General features: G+C 39.1%; 1 protein-coding gene across 5 annotated transcripts in view; it reads left to right on the top strand.

The window, feature by feature from the left end:
* Positions 1-5962: 5962 nt before the first annotated feature.
* Positions 5963-20922, top strand: part of LOC103467236 (band 4.1-like protein 1) — a 45443-nt gene continuing 30483 nt past the window's right edge. For 2 of the 5 annotated variants that reach the window (XM_017305716.2, XM_017305717.2), the window contains exons 1-2: positions 5964-6380; positions 20765-20853. In XM_017305716.2, coding sequence (XP_017161205.1) covers positions 20782-20853 — 72 coding nt within the window. In that variant the 5' untranslated portion in view covers positions 5964-6380; positions 20765-20781. Of the gene's footprint in view, positions 6381-6817; positions 7020-20764; positions 20854-20922 lie in introns of those variants that run through there. The other 3 variants (XM_017305715.2, XM_008413442.3, XM_081608899.1) reach the window with 3 other exon arrangements.

A 20922-nucleotide genomic window follows, 5' to 3' on the forward strand; every position in this document is an offset into this window, starting at 1 on the left:
AAAGGGCACTTTGGGGCAAGGAGCAAAAGGGGCAGGTGCTCAAGCTCCCCCATTCCCCCCTTCTGCACGTGCCTGTTGAGCACTTCCTTTTTTCTGCATCAAACTTTTTTAAAGTGTCTCATATGCCTCTTCTAGTTTGAGGTCAGATTAACTTTACGCTTTATGTTGTAGACAAAGCCTGTTGTTAGTTTTACCTCTTTCCTGGCAAATCTCACATCTGCATAGTGTTTGATGATTTCCACTCGTGTCACTCTTCTTCCGTTAACTTACTTTTTATATTTTTCTTTCTTCGGGCTCAGATTTATTATTTTTCTAGTCTGTCAATTTCTTTGGTTTGGACTTTAGATTCTTTTTTCAGTGTTTTCTAAGTTCAATGAAAAAACAAAACAAAAACCTTTTATTTCTTGTTTACTACATGTCCACCTTGAACCTGTTTTTCATAGAATATAAAAAAGCATCCTGGAAGTGGAGCCATCTGGGGATTAAGTGGTGCTCAGGAGGTAGAGAAAAACCCTATTGAGCAACAAAGGTATTACCTACCTAGACAGTCGTGATTGGTTAAAGTGGCGTCCACAATCTAAACAAGTGTCATGTCTCTCTGTCAGACTTCAGTGCTACATATCAGATGTCCATGGCAAACATATTCAAGAAGAGTGAGGTGGTTCATACCATGCCATTTTGGGCCAAAGGATTACATCCTCTGTATGTGTTTTGTGGATCCAGAGAAGGCTTAGAACTTTGTTACCCATGGTGCCTTGAGGGTTGCCGTGGGAGTGATGGCCATCTGCATGATGTTGAGGGAGAATCTTGTGTGTCCGAAGGAAGAGCTGTGTGTACAATTTTTGGCACAAAGCTGAACCTCCTTTCAATGAGGATTATCCATCGTATATGATCCTGTTTGTGCTCAGGGACAGAATTTTAAGGTGTATTTATGGAATGGAGGGTGTGTGTTTTGGGAACTTCAGGGTCTCTCCTCTGCTTATGGTGGATGATGTGGTTACTGTAGCTTTCTCCAAGTGAATCAAAACCTGTTACTGCAAAACACATGAGAACATCTGGCTATCGGTTAGATGTATTTAGGGTTGGAGTAGCAAATCTAAACACAGGAAGCAGGTGCTGTGCTCTGAGCAAGTGGAAAACAGAGAGAGTTTAATCATATCATTTGCTGTATTTCTGACTACTTCTTCAGACAAAAATGATCTAAGCTTCTCTGCTGAATGATTTTGAGAAGATGGCCTGGAAGTTGCACAAGACTTTATGCTTAATGAAAACGATGCTCTGTAGCTGTTTATTAGTTTGCTTAGTCTACCGCATCCCAGAATGCGGACGGCGTTTGGCTCAAGCTTGCAGCGTGCATGTCACATCGAGGTCGCTTCACATTTATGCCATAAAGGAGCCCCTCAAGAGGTTGTTTGGTACTGCACCTCCTACAACTGGGATCAGTGGTTATATTGGTATCTGTGTTCACATCTACAGAATGAACTGCAACAAGAGGGTGGGGGGAAACATGCCAATGGAAGACTAAGCGCTATCATTTTTTCAAGGGGACTAACAAAAAATATGAGTTTTTTCACCTTTTGCAAAACATATGCAAATCAAATGTTTAGGTTGGATTTCTCTTTTGTTATAAAATTTCATTATTGCAATAAAATAGGAATGATGTTTAGTGAAATACTGAGGCTGGAGGAGGGTGAATAAATGAGGCCCTATATTGTTCAAACTCACTATTACTGATCACATGCTCAGCGCTGCAGCTTTTCTTTTGCTCTTAGCTCATTTGATGTAAAGAGTCGGGGAGATCCAGATGTGACTCTAATTTGCATGAACAACCTTTCAGAGCCCCACTACAGTTTGTGTGTTTCCGGCTTGGCTTCGCTGAGCGAAGCTGCAGTGAAAGGAGATGGCAGCAGCCAAGAGACATTGGCAGGCTGTTGCTCTTGAAATGAGGACACATCAGTGTGTCCCACCACGGTCCCCGTCAGACTGGACCCAGGATGAGCTGGAGAAACAAGTGGGCGTACAGTGTGTGCTGCATGTATAGTTACACAGGTGGAGTCCAGTTGGACAAGATGACACCTGAGTTTTCTTTTACACACACCCACATGTCAGGTTCGTTCCTTCCTCATCTGAACAAACTGAAATGTTTAATCTACTCTCAAACGTCCTTGACCGCCGTGCTGTACAACCCACTTAATGAAAGTAAAAAAATATATAAAAATAAAAAAGTCACATTTGTGGCAAGTAGAACAAAATAAAATGTACTATTTTATTATGTGCCATGAGGGTTTAAGAACATTTTTCACTAGAACAGTGTGAAAGATGGAAAACACAACTGAATTGTGTTCAGAATGTAGCAAATTGAAACTCACGGTTGGACATTTCACATGTATCCAATTGGGACAACTCTGATAGCTGCATGTGAAACAATGTTTTCAAAATGTGACTGAAACTTGAAAACATATCCTCATTCTCTCAGTGGTAAACTATTCATGAGTGGTTTGACTTTCCTGTGAAGGAAGCTGCTTTCATCTTGAACTGGTCATCATTTAAAAATATTAGAGATGTGGCGATCAGTTTTTTTTCCTGCCGATACCGATCACCCATGAGGGCCAGTCACCGATACCGATCACAGATACCGATCACATAATTATTTTTTATATATTTTTTTTTATCATAAACACTACTGGTTACATTATGTGGAAAAATGAACCATGAATTCACCTTAATTTAGACAAAAACTTGTTTTAAATAACTTTTTCCAAGAAGAAAACTATACAAAACAGGCATTGTGCAAATTATACTGCTATCGGTAATACTATCTTTAACAGACTGAAAACATATGAAGGCTCTGAAGAGGCTAAATAATGCAAAGAGTCAAAATAAAACCTCTCAACATTGCCAAAAAATTCAAGAATAAAAATAAAACTTAACATTCAAAGGCAAATGCAGGTTCCATTACAATAAACAATCCTGAGTTACTGAATGAAAACTTCCTGATAGCATGGCGGCTAGCTGATTACTGCTAGTTCTGATTGGCTGTTTCTGACTGAGCTGAGTAATTATGTAGAACAGGGAGGAGATCGATTATTTTTTTTAGAGATTAACTGACTCATGTTAGTACAGCAAAAGTTTTAATACGTGTGTAAAATGTATTTTTTTTTAAGTAAGATGCTGCAGCTTTAAGCAGAGGTTCAGTGTGAGAGTCACTACCAGGTGGAGCATAAGCGGCGCTCTGTCTGTCAAATATTACTACCTGTAGCGCGTAGCAGCAGAGAGCCGAACCACATCGCAGCTCGAAGACTTAAATAATTTTGCGGGTTATTTGTTTAGCTTTCTGACCGTCATGCTAATCCGGGTGAGTGTTTGTAGCTGTGCGCTGCTTTACCTGCTATCTGATCCTCCATATGTCTTTTTTACTGCAGTGAGCCTCGATGTAGCCAAACTCGGTCAAGTATGGCATTGTTTTTATGTTGTATTAGCTTCGTCGTGTTGATGCATTTTGACGTGCTTCAATTTTCCGCCGCAACACGCAAACTTCCCCATTCACTCAGTGCGTTATAGTTCCACATCGCTTAGGATTTGTTGCTGCGCGTTTGCGCAGTTTGAAGGAAAGAGGAGACCAGCTGCACAGGCAGGCTGCGAAATGAGATGCAGGTGATCGGTTTGTGTGATCGGCAACAAGAGACTGTGATCGGCGATCACTTACACTTTTTCACGGAAATCGGCCGATTATGATCGGTGGCCGATCGATCGGCACACCTCTAAAAAATATGTTTTTCAGTAACAGGAATTTATGACTGTCCACCTATCCACATGTTAGGCAGAAAGAACATTTTAATATGAGAAGCATACAAGAGGACCAGGCTAAATCTGCAAAGACCCCAAGATCAAGTGGGAGAATATGATAACGAGCCAGTTTTATGTGCAGAAAAGAAACTAAAAAAAAAGACAAATGAACGCTGACATTGATGTTGACAGATGCTCTCCATCTAAAGACAAACAGCACTTAAGTATTAAAAAAGCTGACATACTAAAATGTGTGACCTTACTTTGATTTATTTATTTATTTGTGGATTTTAGCATAGGAATTTTTGTAGCCCTTTTCCTATGTCACACAAATCTCTTAAACTTCAACTTTAAAAAAGAGATCATTGCCTAGCCTTTGGGGTAAAACACAGAGGTCAGGGTTTCCCCCAGAGTACTATAAGCCTGGTGAGCCACCAGGCTTTACTTGTGCCCCCACCAGGCTAAGCACTGCTTATTTATTTAAGTCTCTTTAAAATGTTTGCATTTTTTAAGACTTTATAGTTGGTGTTCAGGTATTAATCTTCCAATCTTTCAATAATACATCATTATCAAGTGATATTTTAAAATTTCCTGTCAATAAAAAAAAAACAAACTGAAAAACACAATGGGCTTTTGGATAAATGACTGCCCTAGCACCCACCGACAGGGCTTAGCAAGAGGTGGTGACATATTTCTGGAAAACCATAGGATACATCTTTTTGTGAATAGAAAAGTGAATGTTTTATTATTATTATTATTATTATTATTATTATTATTATTATTATTATTATTATTATTATTATTAACTGTCATTTTTATGTCTCATAACACAGCAGAGATGAGGCACTGCGTGGTCTAAAATAACAGCCAAAACGCTACAATGCTGCATATGAAAGACGGAACTTGCTGCTGTCACATTTTTCACACGTGGAGTGCAGCCTCGGGTTTTCTCAGAGACTGTCAGAAGATATGAATGATCACTGAACGCAGGTGCAAAGCGAAAGAAATGCTTTCAGGCGTCTAACACGTGATTGCTGTTGAGCGTGATGCATTTAAGTCTCGCATATTCCCCTCTGCTTTGATTGTCAGTGTGACGGCGGTGCATGACTGCCACCGTGTGGACAGAAGTCAAACATCTCCACTTGGAACAACTTCGATCTGATAAGAAGTAAATAATCCATAGATGTCTTAAATTATTGGTTTGTAGTCGTTAAAGCCTGCAATCAATAATTTACCCGAGTTTTACCACATCCAGTCATATTCTGAATTTGAATTCATGCTCTCCATATCATAAGATTTTTATTTTTTATTTTTTCTGCACATCCAGCTGAAGGAGAGCCAGTGAAGTGTGACAGGAATTTATGTTGCTGTATACATATTTGCATTTCAACAGAACACTTGTGCATGAATGCCAGAAAGGGCATTTATGCACAGAAGGTTCCTGTGAGTCACCGAAGCAATACATCATGCTCCCAGCCTTCATCCATTCAGCCCACAGCTTGCAGTATGGAAGCAGCAACATGACAAATCTTCCTGGATCTCTCGAGTTAAAGACGGGCTGACATATGCATATGAATATGGAAGTATTCAGAAAATCAGGGGGATTCCATTACATGGCACACTAAATAACACGTAGATGTAAACAAACAACATTGTGCTGCACTTACAGTTCACATTTTGTCACATTCCAAACTTCAATATATTTTGATGGGATTTTTTTTTTTCCAATATGAAGTATCCCCTAATTGTAAAGTGAAAGGACTGTGGTTTTTATTTATTTCTATACTTAACAAATTTGTGTGGAATACTTTTTTTTTTTTTTTGCATTTTCTCTGACTCCTCAGAGAAACATGGGGTTGGCAGCATCATATTTTTCTGCTCAGAGTTTGGACAATACTGGGAGGTAAATAAAATGTATGCCACATTTTTTCAGATATTTGTTTTAAAAACTTTTTTTTTTTAAATTCATATATCTTCCTTTATTTAATTAGTTGCACAAGATTTTAGACTTTGACTCGATGGTAAGAAAATCCCGAATCTGTTTCTACCCACTTTACATTTACTTTTGTAATGTGCCAACTAATCACAATGAATATTTCACCCATCATCTTAATTATCTTATGTGTGTAAAATAGTTTTTTTTTGTGTTTTTTTTTTTTTTGGCAATTTATGCAGCAGGCAAGCAGGTGGCTAATAAAGATGCGAGTTTTCGGAGCGTCTTTTGCTGTGAAAGCTCCCATCAGAGAGCTTGACCCAAAAACCCGTGAAGTTCTAAGGACGCTGCGTGTCATGTGCGCGGCATGTTACGCACGACGTTGGGAGTTCCCCTTTCCTCCAACGTGAAAACGCCCCTCTTCTGTCCTTCCAGCTCTCCTCCTGATTGTTAGCCATCGCTACCGGCTTGTGCCTGTCTGCTGTCCCAGCCTGCAGCGCTGCATCTCCCCGCGGCAGAGAGAGAGAGAGAGAGGCAGACACAGATAGAGAGAGAGAGAGAGACAGAAAGAGAAAGAGAGGAAGGCGCTCTCCGGGGCGGTGGCGGCCGTGTCCTGCAACCTCAATGACCAGAACCTTGACATCCTAACCTGACAGGGCAGGTAGGCAGCTTTTAATTGCATCGTTAAGGTGCGGGCATGCTGCGCTAAACCGGTTAGCGCGAAGTGACACTTCTGCAGAAGCAGAAACCGGTGGGGGTGGGGAGGGGGAGAAGAGGAGGGATCGCATCTCACGCCGGTGCTGAGCTTTGCTGCCGAAACGGGCGTTATTTTTATTTATTTATTTTAATTCCGTGCAAATGGATCGCTTTTGTGGCTAGAGGTCCATGGGCGGATGTGGAGGGTGTTACCACGCAGCGTTAACGCGGCCAATATGGTCGGCAGGCTGGTTTTAATAAGCAGCACAGAATGAGCGCATCCTTTATTTCACGCTTATCAGGGCCCAGTAGGAAGCAGGTGCACCTTTATCGCTTTCTAAATCTATAAAGGCATGGAGGGGGGAAAAAGAAAAAAGAAAACGATTTGCATTTCTCCAGACCTATGTCTGAGCACGTTTTATGCTTAAGGAATTGGTTGTTGTTGTTTTTTCTTCCCCAACCCCTTCATAGAGCCAAAGGCTAACAGCTGATGCTTAGGATAATGGGCTAATTGAAGAGGGGCTGTACTGGCGCGGGTGTGGCACAGGGGGCAGGCATGGACGCCTCGGACTCCTGAGGGTGTGAACTGCTGCCGTCTGAAAAGGTGGTCATTTTTAGATAGCCTCTTAAACTTGCCGAGTTAGTTTTTTGTTTTTTTTTTAAAGAAACTGCTGGTGCGTGTGTGCTGGAGCGGGAAAGAACCGAGGGAAGCTGACCATGCATAATCCAATTTATCAGATCGCTTTTCAGGGAAAACCAGAAGACAATGAAGATGACAAATTAGCTGCTTATTAAGCCTGAGCAAGCGAGTGCTCCACTTTAATCTAATCAAAGTGGGTTTGTTTTTTTTCAGTAGTCATGTTGGCAACATTTTATAAAAAAAGAAAATGTTTGAGAATTACATAAGGGACTTGATTTTCTGAAGAGAAAGACTGGCTGAACCAAGAATTTCAGACTTGACTTATCTTATTTAACCAGGGTTGAAAGTTAGCCCACAAGTTCAAATCAGTTAAGTGATCAATATTGTTTCCTAGTATACTAGTGGGTGGTTGTTATGGTAATAATACCGGTTTTCCAGGCTTAAGTGTAGTGATTAAAATGGATCTACAGCAATTAAATAATTTTTTTAGGTGCATTAGAAGGCATCTACACTTTGATTATTATTTTTTTCATAAACTTCATTTAAGACTTGAATTAAAGTTTGGAAAAATGAGTTGTGGACATCTCTGATGTAAGAAAAAAAACATGATCTAAAAACTTTAATACTTTACAATGTATTAAAAGACGTTGGCCGACGAAGTCAACGATCTGGGATAATTATCTACATTTTCTTTATAACCTTGACCTAAAATTACAAAAAGTTCTTGTTTAACAAAAGTGCTCCCGAAGCAATGTTCAATAAATTATCACATTTTTTTTGTGGCTAGAACAGTATGCTGCCACAAAATCCTGTTTGTTACTGTAGAATATAATGCTTTCATTTGACACAGCATTCTGCTTTCCTCTTCAAAGTAAACAAATATGTTTAAACCTTTAACTGAAATATAAAGTTATTCCTGGTTTCCGATGGAAAACTTGACCAAACATCAACAAGAGAACGTTCTCACTCAGCTGATTTGTTTTGGTGAAGAGGTGCGTTCATTTTCTGCTACGTTTTAGGAGAATAAAATACAGTTTCATTAATACTTTAATGGCAAAGAAAGATGAGCTGAGTATATTTCCCACTTAACGTTGAAAATTCTTTAAGGCTGGAATAGCGAATCAAAATCTGTTTTTAGGAGACGGTACTAGTCTCCTAAATGGCAGACACAGATTGAGATGGTAATATAACCAATCATTAAATATCTCTCTCATGTACAAAGCATTGCATTATCAGATCAGTTTTATTGTGGAATGTGAATATTTGTCATCAGCTTAACAGATAATGCTTTAAGCTGCATTTTTAGAAAGGTACGGCAGCAAAGCATGTCTCATTAAATAACCTGCAGTAGCAGAGGACGTTTGGTTTGGGCATCCAGCAGTTTGTGTTTCCACATTTGCTGCACAAACAAGTGGACTTGTCGGTTCTCATCACTAATGCCCCCTTTTGTTCATTCTCCTCTAAGTCAAACAGACTGCGAGCCCTCGAGTATCTGGCTCCTTTGCAGCCTCACCACAGGCCACACAATCTCCCAGACTCCCGAGTTTGTTGAGGCAGTCAGAAAAAAGGAGGAGGCGGCGGGTGGAGGGGTGGGGGGGGGCAAATTAGATCTGAAATCCACCCATCTGTCCATCTATGCCTCTGAACTCTCTGTGCATCCTCCCATCTCGTCTTTCCTTTCACCTGCTCCACTTTTAACCTCCCCGATGTTCGTTACAAAGGTGCAGACGGAGTGGTGCTCCTTTCTCGAAACCCTGTGCCAGTTTCAACGAAAAAGCTCTGTCTTTTAGTGGCATGCATTCTTTTAACTACTTAGTCAAACTTAGTCAGATAGTTGTATAGTAGATGTACGCGGGCAGTGATGCTCTTCAATTTTCCAGGCAGGGATAGGGTGCGATCTACATTCCAGCCAATATATTCGCAGAAGGCGGCTTTGTTTTGCATAATAATTCAGCGAGCATGCTTGTTTAAGGTAAGGCAACTTTAATACAGTTCCCCCCTCAAGGCCTTTGTGGAGGCATTTTATGATTGATTTGTAATACCTCGTTGAAGCAGAGAGCCTATCTGGAGCTCTCCACTGGATAAACTCAAATTACTTTCAAGTCAGAGGAGCTTTCAAAGGCATATCAAAGATAACAGCATGTAATAAACTGTCAGTTGTGCATTGTGACTGCAAAAGATGCACAAATTACCATGCCCAAGTTATGAATGGCAGCATGGGGTTGACATGGGGATATTTACATGGCCAATCACATGCTATCGCAAAGATGAGACACTCGGTTTTTAACACCTGCAGTAATGGATTTTTAAAAACTTTCCTGAAGAATATCAAGGTCATTGCTGATACCCATCATAGTGAATGCAAGTAAAAGTAATGGCTTTCAGGATAGGAGTTGACTGTGTTGCATACATGCTGTGTTTCTAAAGTTGGTGTTGTTGGATTTACATTTTTAGAGAAAAGCAAAGTTGATTTTGTAAGATTAGAGGTTTTATTTTCAGGTCCCGCAAAGCGAAACTATCCGTCTTTAAAATTCTTTAAGATGAAAAAAAAAAGTCTTTATTAAGCTCCTATTTGTGGAAAATTCTGCTGACAGTTGTGACGAAATTAAGTGGGGGGAAAAAAAAAAAAAAAATTGGAACTAGGTTTACGGTAGATTACTCAGGTAATCTTTGCATGTTGATCTGCGTCCGTTCAGACTCAGATGCCTTCTTACCGCTCATATACTTCAGAAAGTATGATTCCACTTCCATCGGCAGTCACATTATCAATAAACACCAATGACCCAGTTCCACTGGCAGCATGCCCGCTGCATCCCACTGCTCCCTGTTACAGATAAGGTGAACCTTAGCTGATGGATTCTGTAGAGCCTTTTTCCTTTCCATCCTCTTCTGTCCTAACTGCTCTGATACAAGCCGGAAATGGCTTTATCTCCTCAAAGAATCTTGTTTCACATCTGGGAAAGTTTAGACATCTTCAAACAAAATCTCATGTTTCCTTTATTTAAAAAAAAAAACGACAAAAAAACACTTACAGTAAGAATGCCTTTAACTTATCTAGTTGTTGTGGAGAGAACTTTTTTATATAATGGGATTATTTCCTTTTTGCGGTTCGAAGGCACCTCCCAAGTCTTTTGAAGCTCGATGATTATCTTATTTTAAAGAATCGACCACTGCTGAGTCAAATAATTGAATTACCTCTTCAAGTTCACCATCAAATAACACTTATTAATTTTTAAATTGTGTATTGTATTGTACAAGAAAAGCAGATATCTGCCACTAGATACAGATCACGTCATTTTGTTCCATTTTCACATACATGAATATCTAGTAGTTCAGTTTTGCTCTCATCTGACCAAAGCAAGGACTGAGTACACAAACGCATGCCAAATTTTTCAAATTTCATGTCTTAACAGCCGAATATTTGAAGCAATTTTTTAGTAATCTAGTTTACTGTTACAAAATGCAGCTGGAGTTGAAATCAAAAGTTTTTCTCCTCGTTACCTGACTTTGTGGCGCTTCTTGTTTTAGGTCGGTCAGGATTACCAAACATTTTTCTGTTTTCTACATTTGAGAGAAGGTATTTTTGTGGTTAATTTTTAACATCCATCAAAACATTAGTTTAAGTAATTGGTAGAATTTCCTTTTAAACTGTGTGATTCCATTTAATTATTATTTTTTTATATTCTCCCTCAAGCCTAGCTTCTTACAATAGTTTGCTGGAACTTTGTCCCATTTCCCCAGACGAAACTGGCGCAACAGGTCAGGTTTGCAGGTTGCTTTGGTCACACTCCATTTATACTCTATCCAGGATGGGAGCTTTGTGTCGACCGCTCCACAAGATTTACTTTCTTGTGCTGAAGCAACTTTTGGTAGCTATATACTCGTGCTCTAGTTGGACAACCTGTTTGCATCCCAACTTTAACATCTCAACTGATTATTTCATTTTGGTGTGCTTCCTGAGCTGTTGGATTTCAAATTCAAAATCTCAAATTGCCTAACATGCTGTGAATTAATCTATTAGAATCCAATAAAGGAACATTATTTAAACTTTTTCAAAAATGTTTACAGGCATAGTAATGTCAGTTTATGCAAATTAAGGTAATAACGAAAAAACTCAAACATTCTTTCTTCCATCATCTGGTTTTATAAAGCTGAAATAATTTTGGTAATCCTAACTGGAATCAGGGGAAATAGTCCTAAAATAATGGCATGACCATTATAAGTGACAGACGCTTCATGTGTAGTGAATTTAGTTTAAATGGGTTTATTGTTCATGTCATTTGACATTGCAAATTATTTTATAAATGAAACTATTTTGAGGCCGAGATACTGTGTAAACAAGTTTCAAACCTCAAGGCTCGAATTCATTTTCATTTATCTTGCCTTGGAAAAAGAAAACAGGTAGGCAGACACGTTTATCAACCTATTTGTTGTTCAACATCTAATGGAGTCTGGCTACGTTTGCTTTCTGCTGTGAGACTGAAGGAATGGTTGTCTGCCTCAACCTAAGTTGTTAGTTTCGATGACGCTGTAAATAAAACGGCTAATTATACACAAACGATACCGCTGTATCCTTTTGTTTTAATTGGTTTGTAGCCATTTTTTAAAAATTCTAACTAATCCTCATACAGTATCTATTTTCATCTCCACGCTGTCAGACAATTAATTCAATTGTTTCAAAATGTCTTATCTTTTCAAAGTTGCAATCTTTTTCTAATATCTTTTGGTCATCCTCCTACCACCACCACCACTGTCTCCACCTTGTCACATCTGTGCGCCTATCTCTGCATGAACTGTCACATCCTTCAGCACGGTGCCATGTGATGGTTCACCTCTTTCTCCCTCTTTCACACATGTGTATGTGTCAGCCAGCCAAATAAATCCCCACAGGCTCTTCTCTCTTTCTCTCTTGTTATTTTCTTTATCTTATTTTGATATGCTTGACAGACGATGTTAGGCTGGAGTTCCCATGGCAACTGCATATTAAACGGGCTCGTCTGATGTCTTTGTGTTAAGTATTGTTGGTGGCGTCACTCCCGACTTTGGTCAGAAAAGGAGGGCGGGTGGTGGTGGTGGTGGTTGAGGGGGCTTCAGGGGGGGGTTAGCTGCCAGCACAGCATGGCGCCTGTCATTTTCCTGTCACTGGTTTAGAGTGAAGCTTTTCTTTGCATTTTACTTTGAAAGTGAAGGTTGCTAAAACACTGAAGTGTAAGAAAGAACTGTTTTACTGCGAGCATGCAGGAAACGCCCCTTTTGTCCTCAATTAAAGGATGCTCGTGAATATTATACATTTTTAATGATTTCCATCAATCACAAATTGCTGACTTGTTCTATCGGTTGGTAATGACTCTAATGTAGCACTTAATGTCTGCACCCTCACATTATCATCTTGTCCACTGTAAAATTGCTTGGTAAGATTTTTATTGCCTTTTTTAACCACTAGGTGAGATTTGATGACGGCTTGAAATGTAAAATGCTGCGATATTTTGGGGCCAATTTTTCGTCAGTAGGTGGACCACCAAGAAGCCTCCTGTTTTCATAAATATAACCTCCTGCATGTATGGTTGTGATTAATTCGTTTTATTTAAACACACTCAATATTTAATATTTTGTGAATAGTAATGTTCAAAATTGGAATAAATGGTGAGTTAGTAACTCTCTTGTTTAAAATTGGCTTTATATAAAAGTATTGTGTTTTGATCAAATAAATTGTGGTAACTTAAAGCAACAGACTTAGGACTTGACTTACACTTTCTTTGTGGGGACTCACAAATATTCTCTTGTAATTTATGCAATTGTAATTGATGAATGCAGACTTGAGTTATTTCAGCAAATGGCTATTGTTGTCTCCCGTTACTTACTTTAGAGTATACAAATTACTGACTGTCATGGCAACTTTGTGCACAGTAAACTTTGATTCTCTAAAATGTTGTACAACATTGCAAGGCGTTAACGGCAGCTTCCAACTTTATCTTTTTCATTAATGCTTTTGTTGGCTAAGAATTTGCTGTTTGTACGTCACAAACCTGCAGCTCAGCCAGAGATGCTTGTAGTTTGCAGTGAAAAGGTGTGTCTGATTTAGTACTTGTGGAAATTTGAGGACAAAGAAAAACCAGCAGGACAAGGGTGCAAGAAAATGGATGGATGGATGGATGATCGCCTTTTCTTTTTCAGTTCAGTTTTGTTTTCTTCTTTTCTTCTTAATAAACAGCCAGCTAGCGCCCACTGTGACGTTGTGGCAAAAAATGAGTGAAACGAGGTGACCCATGAATAGTGTAACCATAGATTTGCGTGTGCCGATGAGGTCTTAGCAGTGAGAGTACAAGTTTGTGGAGACCATTAGCAGTTGCACGACATTTCTCGTCTTATCCATTTTGCGAGTCCACGTTTCTCCGATCTTGTTACATGTCCCAGCACAATTTATTTTACTAAATGGATGCAACAATTGCTTTGTGGGACAGTGCCGATGATGTTTGCTCTTTCACTTATGAGCTCATTAACATTTTGGATATTAATCTCATAAATCAAATCATGCGTTTTGACAGCTCATTTTTTAAGGGATTTCACTGGCTGATTTGTTTTAATCAGATTAGCTCAACTTTGCAGTGACCCACCTCAAACTTCCTGCTCTGGCGCTTTTAATGTGCACAATTCCCCCACCTTCTTTTGCTCCAGGTGGTAATGAAGCAGATAATGCTAAGTCCAGTCATCACTCAAACTGTCTTCTCCATTACGATTATAAAGGGACTAGAAAGTATTCAAAATGCTGAAATATAATGACCAATGCTGAATGCAGATACTTTTTGCATTCAGCATTTTGCAGGTAGCTAGTCTGACTAAAATCAGCCTGGCTACCTGGAACTTTCCCTGGAAGGTTGAACTTGCAGCCTCATTGATTTCCATGTCACATAATTTATCTTGTTTGCGATAATTTGCGGCCGACTTAAGAGTTGTACTACTCGGTCCCCTTCAAAAACCGCTGAGGGCCACAGGTTTAATGAATGTTTGCATTTGGTTTATCTTGAACAAGGACATCTCTACAGTCATATTACCCCACCGATCCCCACCAGAGTTCATCTGGGTTCACTGAGCTGTCCTCTGCTCCCCAGGATTGATGAACTGGATGCCTAGGCCATAAGCAAGAGAAGCTGATTATAAAACAGAGACGGGAAAGTCAGAGATCACATGGGGAGAAATTTTCAGCAATTAGTTCATACAAAAGGCGACTTATCTTGTGGTAGTAATTTAGCTGATACTGTATCTATGATATATCTCTATATCATAAGAAATAGATAGAGATAGATGAGTATTTGCTATAAAAAAAACTCTTCTGATGTGTTTTTTTTTATAGCAAATACTCATCCTTACTTATTCAGACAGGATCTTTGATCTAAATGCGGTAATCTGAATCAGTCAGCTGCATCCTGTTGGTTGGATATGCAGATGAGAGATCTAAATTTAATAAAAGGCATATGGGATATTTTAGGATCTCTGGTGGCTTATTGTTTTTGATCCTACATTGTTTAAAAAACAGCAGAGTTGAACAAAAAAAAGTTTGCAGAACAATTTGGGAGTCGAAATATTTTTCAAACGGTTGTTCTGCGATGACAGTGGAATAGGCTGTCGGCTTGCCTCTGCAGACTGCTGCTTCTCGCAGTTTGGCTCTCACACGTGCACAACAGTCTTATTTTCCTTCGCCGATCCGCTGTGCAAGTAGACAAACACTTTACTCTGGCGACGCATGCACTGTTTCCTGACAGCGCTCTGCGTTAGAGAGGTGAGAAATATCTACAAGCTGTTATATACTTGTGGTACTCGTGCTCTGCTGTGACATATTTTTTGAAATGCTGCATTTGACAAATTTCTCCCACCATTTCACTGATGAAGGATGGGCCTGTGGGCAAGTGACGGCTGCCTGTAGACACATCAATTTTTGGGGGGCCTCTAAACTGACAGAGTCTTTGTTTGAGAAATGACATGAAGACAAATGTGCTCAGGCAAGCCTGTAGTAAATGATGCATCATTGACATTATTTTGCCCCAGATGATCAGCCATCATGTGTTTTACTATCTGGCAGTATGTCTAACCTGGCCTGTTGCAGACAAAGAGACGATGACGGTTTTGTTGCACCATATTGGGCGCAGTCTGTTTCTTTATGTTCGTTGACTCCTGCAGTTGGAAGCCTTTTTTTTTTTTTTTTTTTTTTTTTTGAGTGAGCGGTTAACAGACTTTACAGATGGTTATAGACGGCAGCTGTTACAGAAAATGATTAATGGGTAAATTTACAAGCGAAGCCATTTTTGAAGATGTTGTGCTACCTGTATTTGCTTTTTTGTCGTTCCTAAATGTTTCAGATCAAACTAATTTTAATATCGGACCAAGATGGCCGGAGTAAAAACCTGTTTTTAAATAATGACTTTGTTTATTGTGAGGCAAAAGCTAAATAAACAAACTTGACTCTAGTTGAGAAAGTATTCAGAACTAAACCAAACAGGTTTAATCTAGGAAGGTGTCAATACTTTTTCTCAGCACTGTACTGAAGGCTGCATGAGATGCATCTGTGATGGTGAAACATAGTTGAATTCATGTGTGCAACTGAGAATGACTTGTATGTCTAAGGGATTTTTTTTTTTATCTTGGCTTGTCAAAAAGAAAAAATGAAAATAAATGTGACTGATCAAAAAACGAATCCAATATTGATAGGCATAGGGCTAAATGTAGCCTTGTGCAACAGTTAGCCCTGGTTGCATGGGGCTAAATCACAGGCCAAAACAGAAAGCAGAAATATTTGATGTGAGGAGACTATCGCCTTGACTGTAAAAGATACTCTACCGATGTGGGGGAAAAAGCTGTAAAAGTATACAACAGCGTGGGACCATCTGTACACTCCTATACAGAGAGTCTACACAGGAGGAGGGGGAAGTGACTCATGCTTGCTCCCATCCAGAGTGACTTATGGGATGTATATCCTTGCATATAAGCACATATTTACCCTAAACTTGGCCAGGAGCTACAGATTGTGTAGATATTTTGCTTGAATTATACAAGAGAGAGCACCCTTTTGATTTGTTGACGTCTGTGATAAAGATGTTAACTGGCTCAATATAAATCAGTCTTTTTTTTTTTTTTTGCAGTTTCGTAATATAATGGGGAAAAAACATTTAATGTGAGCATATTTATTCTGTGGAGTGAAATTATAATGCTTTGAGATATGTTAGACATTTTTTCAAAACGCCAGCATTCAGAGCAAAATATGAAAACCAAGCTCATCTGATTCCAGGCTGGACACGTTGTGCATTGCACATACTTTGATTGTAATCACTGATTATTTGATCTATTTATCTGCCCTATTCTGATGGTTGTGTAGTCTTTACTGCACCTACTAGCCTAAATTTATTGAGTTGCTACCACGTGATTAGATGATTTGTACCTAATAAAGTGGCAAAGACTATTAACTGGTGTGTTGAATGATGGTTAAATATCAGCTTCACAGAAAACATAAAAAAACTAAAACTGTAGTTGGAGTGCTCTGATCATTTACGCTAGCTTTGTTAGCATCCTATTTGAAAATTTTAGTTTAGCTAGCTAGGCTAGCCTAGCTACCATAGTGTCTATCAGAGGAGAATTTCTTAATTTTCTCAAAAGCCTAATAAAACAAACAGGAGCCACAAAAGCTCTGAGGCGTTGCGTTCAATGTCCGCTCATTGCTGTATCTGTCATGCCTCCATGTTTCAAACTGTAATGTTAGGAGCTCTGACTGGCCAAGGCACTGCTGTCATTAACCTTTTTGTAAACTAGGGTTAGGTCCTGCTCTTACTGCTCAATTTATTCATATTTAAATCTTTCCTATGGTAGTTTGGTGGGTTGTTGTTGTTTTGTTTTTTTTCCAAGTCTTTTTAACTCCTGACAGATATCCCTTCATGCTCTGTCTTTGATTTAGAACTGTCATCAAAAATTAAAACACAGCTTATTTAGCGGTAGAAGACCTTTTTAATGGGAGCCTGATTGTTGCCAGAGTTTTGAGTTTCAGCACCTCACACATCTCAGACTCCATTAACTCTCACACAGATGATTAATTGCGCAGAGACCAGAACTGACCTGGAGTGACTGACTCATAAAGGGGTCCCAAAATAAAATAATTAATTAACTTTGCAGTCGCGACACGTGTGAAACGAGAGCTCTGAAGTCATCAGGGTTTTACTCGAGTCTCGTTGTGATTCACAGGCGCATTGTTCTGGCAGCTGCTCCATTGAGGTTGACAATGAAAGCTTGTCTTACAGTGAAAATATCTATACGGCTTACGTCGTAAAGAGATCAGATTTGAGATAGAAGATAAGTGTCGCGATTAAACAATGGACTTGAAATTTACACTCACTGCCTCGGAGCTTCCTCTAATCATTGAGTCAGAGCAACAATGGGAGGGTTTAGGTCAAGTTAGAATGAACCAGTCAAAGTCCAGACTCGGATCCAATTGAGAATCATTTGGAAGACTTGGAAAATGTATGTTCACAGACTGTTGACAACTGACTGAGAGCTTCACACAAGAAAACATGGCAGTTTCTCAGTGTTTGGTCTTAATGTTGGCTTGTTGCTCCCCCATTTCCTAAAGATATCAGTCTTCAAAAAAAAAAATGGGGCTCTGTAATCAGCATCAGAAATGTTCTAAATCTCTGCGTGAAACTGGCTTTCATCTGTAAGAATTATAGTGATTTGCAGCTAATTATGTTATTCCAAAAATAAATGAATCAAATGGCCTCTTTAAAGTTGCGAATGAAATCTGAAAAGAGTGGCATCTGCTGCCTTTCAGGAGCCAGACTGCACTCAGCTTTGATGTAGCAAACTAAAAACTGATTCATCATTAAAGTAAAGACACGCTTTGCTACAGCCTTGTAAACTACAAACGCACAAAACAAACAAAAAAAACAGGTTAATGAAAAACTGTTTTAATTGGGGCATCCTCTTTAAGAAAAAAAAAATACCATGCTGTGTTCTTGTTGACAAACACTTATTGGCCATTATAAAAATCAAAGTATTTACCCCCTTTGACTCTTCTCTGAAAGTTGTTGTTTTTTTTCAACCACCCCATACTTTTGATTTGAACCTCACCTAAAATTTAAGTTCAGCTTTTCATTCAAACAAACTTTGTGTAAACTTTCGTACATAATTTACATCATTTTTGTGGATATGACTGAGTACAGCACACTGTGAACAATCTACTTATTTTACCTTGAGAGTCTGATCCTCATTGTACATGACTGTCTTCTTTATCTGTCAAGTCAGCAGTTCTCCCCATGATTGTGTAGGCATAATGCATAATATTTACACACACAAAAATGATTTTTAAAAATTGGTCTGATGTAATATTCTAATTTTGTGACTGAATTTTGGATTTTTACTATCCGTTTGCCATAATTCTAAAAATTATAAAATATAAAAGCTTGAAATCTTTAACTCAACGTGTACAGGATATATAAAGTTTGAGTTTCACATTCTGCATTTAGTGACAAAAATAAAAATTATTTTCCAACATTTTTAATTCTCTGAGACATGCCTGTACACACAATGGCAGTATGTGTCAACAAAAGCTGTAAACTTACCCAGAGCTCTGAAGACGCATGAAACAAAACCCGCTGACACATTTGTCAAGCTTGATTAAAAAATAATGTAGTTGTGCGAGTTTTGTTTGAAAATTCTGTCATGTGGACCAGGTGTGAAGCCAAGCTTTACTTATTGTGTCGCAGTCACACTGGGAACACCAGCTAAAAGAAGCACTGCATGACTCCTAATTGATATCTTTCCTACTGGCTGGAGTAGAAAAGTTGGAACATTATGGAAATGACAGCTAGTGGGTGGCCACTTTACATCATCGTTGACTGTAAACTAATGATGCGCACTGATGCAGAAAATGTATGTTGCTTAACAAAATGTTTTAGCAGGAAAGGGTCATTTAAGAAGATTAAGGCCTATAAGTGCAATTAGTCATGGTTCCTTTTCATGCCTTTAATAAATGTATAAGTAATGATGAGAGAACTTGAGCTTACCAGAACAAACATGTACTGTAGGAATAATGGGGCACTAAAGTTTGATCATTACCAGGTGTTTGTAATAAACAAAACATTCCAAAACACATCAGAATGTTGAGATATATTCAATTTAACTTGGAAGAATATCTGCTAGCAAAAACCACTGCTAGGATTTATGAAGAGAAAAAGATGCCAAAACAATCCTGTTCCTATGTGAACAAGTAGTAGCACCCTATTGCTAATAGCTGGTTGTTTCCTCCTTCCTCTGCCTTGGCGTGTTTTGCTAGAACTGGCAATGAGCCTTTTATATTTTTGTGGAGAACTTTTGACCCATTTTTTTCCTTTAATAATTGATTTGTTTAAATTAACATTTTTAGCAATAAGTTGCTAAAAATTATGCTGTGTAGTCAACTAGATTTCAGTCTGGATTTTGAACAGACCATGTCAAAACCACAATTTGCCTTTTTTTAACCATTTGGAGGTGATTTTTCTGTTGTGCTTTCGGCCATGTTCCTGGTGCATACTCAAAGTATGTTTGAGATCACTGATGATGGGACACTATCCCTTACAATTTTGTAGTAGAGAAAATAAGTTATTTCAATTCTACCAAGGTTTTCAGTCCACAGAATGCATTTTTTAACATCTTGGGGACATTGAAAGTGTTTTTTTTTTTTTTGGTTCTTGTGTTTTTTCATATAGCCAGTGTAATTTGGATGATTTTTTTTCCTTTATTAATAAAATCCTCATTTGATAACTGTGGGTTGTATCAACTTAGGTTATCTCTGTCGTTAAAATTTGACAACCTGAAGCATTTAAGTATAAGGGGAATCTCTGAGGTGAAAAATACCTTCACACAGCAGTATTTAAAACCTCTCTAAAGCCCGTGACCCTTTCTTCACCTTTTGTTGTATGTAATGCTAAATTTGTTCTGGCCGTTTATCTTGCATAATTCATTCCTGTGGCCTATAAAAGCGATTCTGGATATCAGCCATTTTCCTACGTGTAACCTGGAGAAATGCTGCTGTGCAAGAGTCTGGTCACCTTCAAGCGATAAGCTTCCTCTGTCTCCTCCTCACCGGCGTGTTGTAACATCCTTATGCTTCTTAAACTCTCGTCTTCTTCGACTTAAACTCTTCTCTCTATTCTCTTGTCTCATCCTTAGACACGTTCCCGGTGTCTTCCTTTCATTCTCTATCTCAGTGTGCTGCTGCAGGGCTCGGGCTGATGTAATTTATGCTATCTCCTTTACTAGCGTGAGAAAAGAGCGTCCTGAAGCCAGTGCTCTTCAAGCCGAGTGCTCCTGTGGGAGGCTGCAAGCCAGGCCCGACTGAGCTATACACTTTAGCTAGGCGCACAATGCAACGACCACAGATATATTAGACGACCAATACCGGATGGCGGCACGGGATAATTAAAGGCTCTCCTGTAGTAGCTGTCGGCTGTAGAGAAAATTGAACGAGTTGTCGCTACAGGTATAATCTCTGCTGCGAGTCATTCCGCCACCAAATGTCAGTGGAAGTCGAGACTCGGTGAGCTGTCTGTTGATGTGAAAGCATTTGGCTCACGGGCCTCCAGTCTAATTGAGCTCGTCGGACGATTTGACTTTTCACAGCACTAAAAGCTTCGTACTGATTTTGGGTATGCTGGAAAAGAGTTGATGTTTACTTTTTTTTTGTGCGTTTGCAGGGCTGTAATCCATTTCTATGACAACAGAGGCGATTTTGGCAGGGGAAATGAAGACGGCAATGGAGGGTGACGCCAGGAGGACCAATCAGGTGGGCGCATTGTCTAACTCACAGCAGCTGTAGTCGTCTCAATCACTTAGGGCCCTTCCAGCTTTCTAG

Source organism: Poecilia reticulata, chromosome 7, assembly GCF_904066995.2.
Source record: "Poecilia reticulata chromosome 7, P_reticulata-male-v2, whole genome shotgun sequence".
NCBI classification, from domain to species: domain Eukaryota; kingdom Metazoa; phylum Chordata; class Actinopteri; order Cyprinodontiformes; family Poeciliidae; genus Poecilia; species Poecilia reticulata.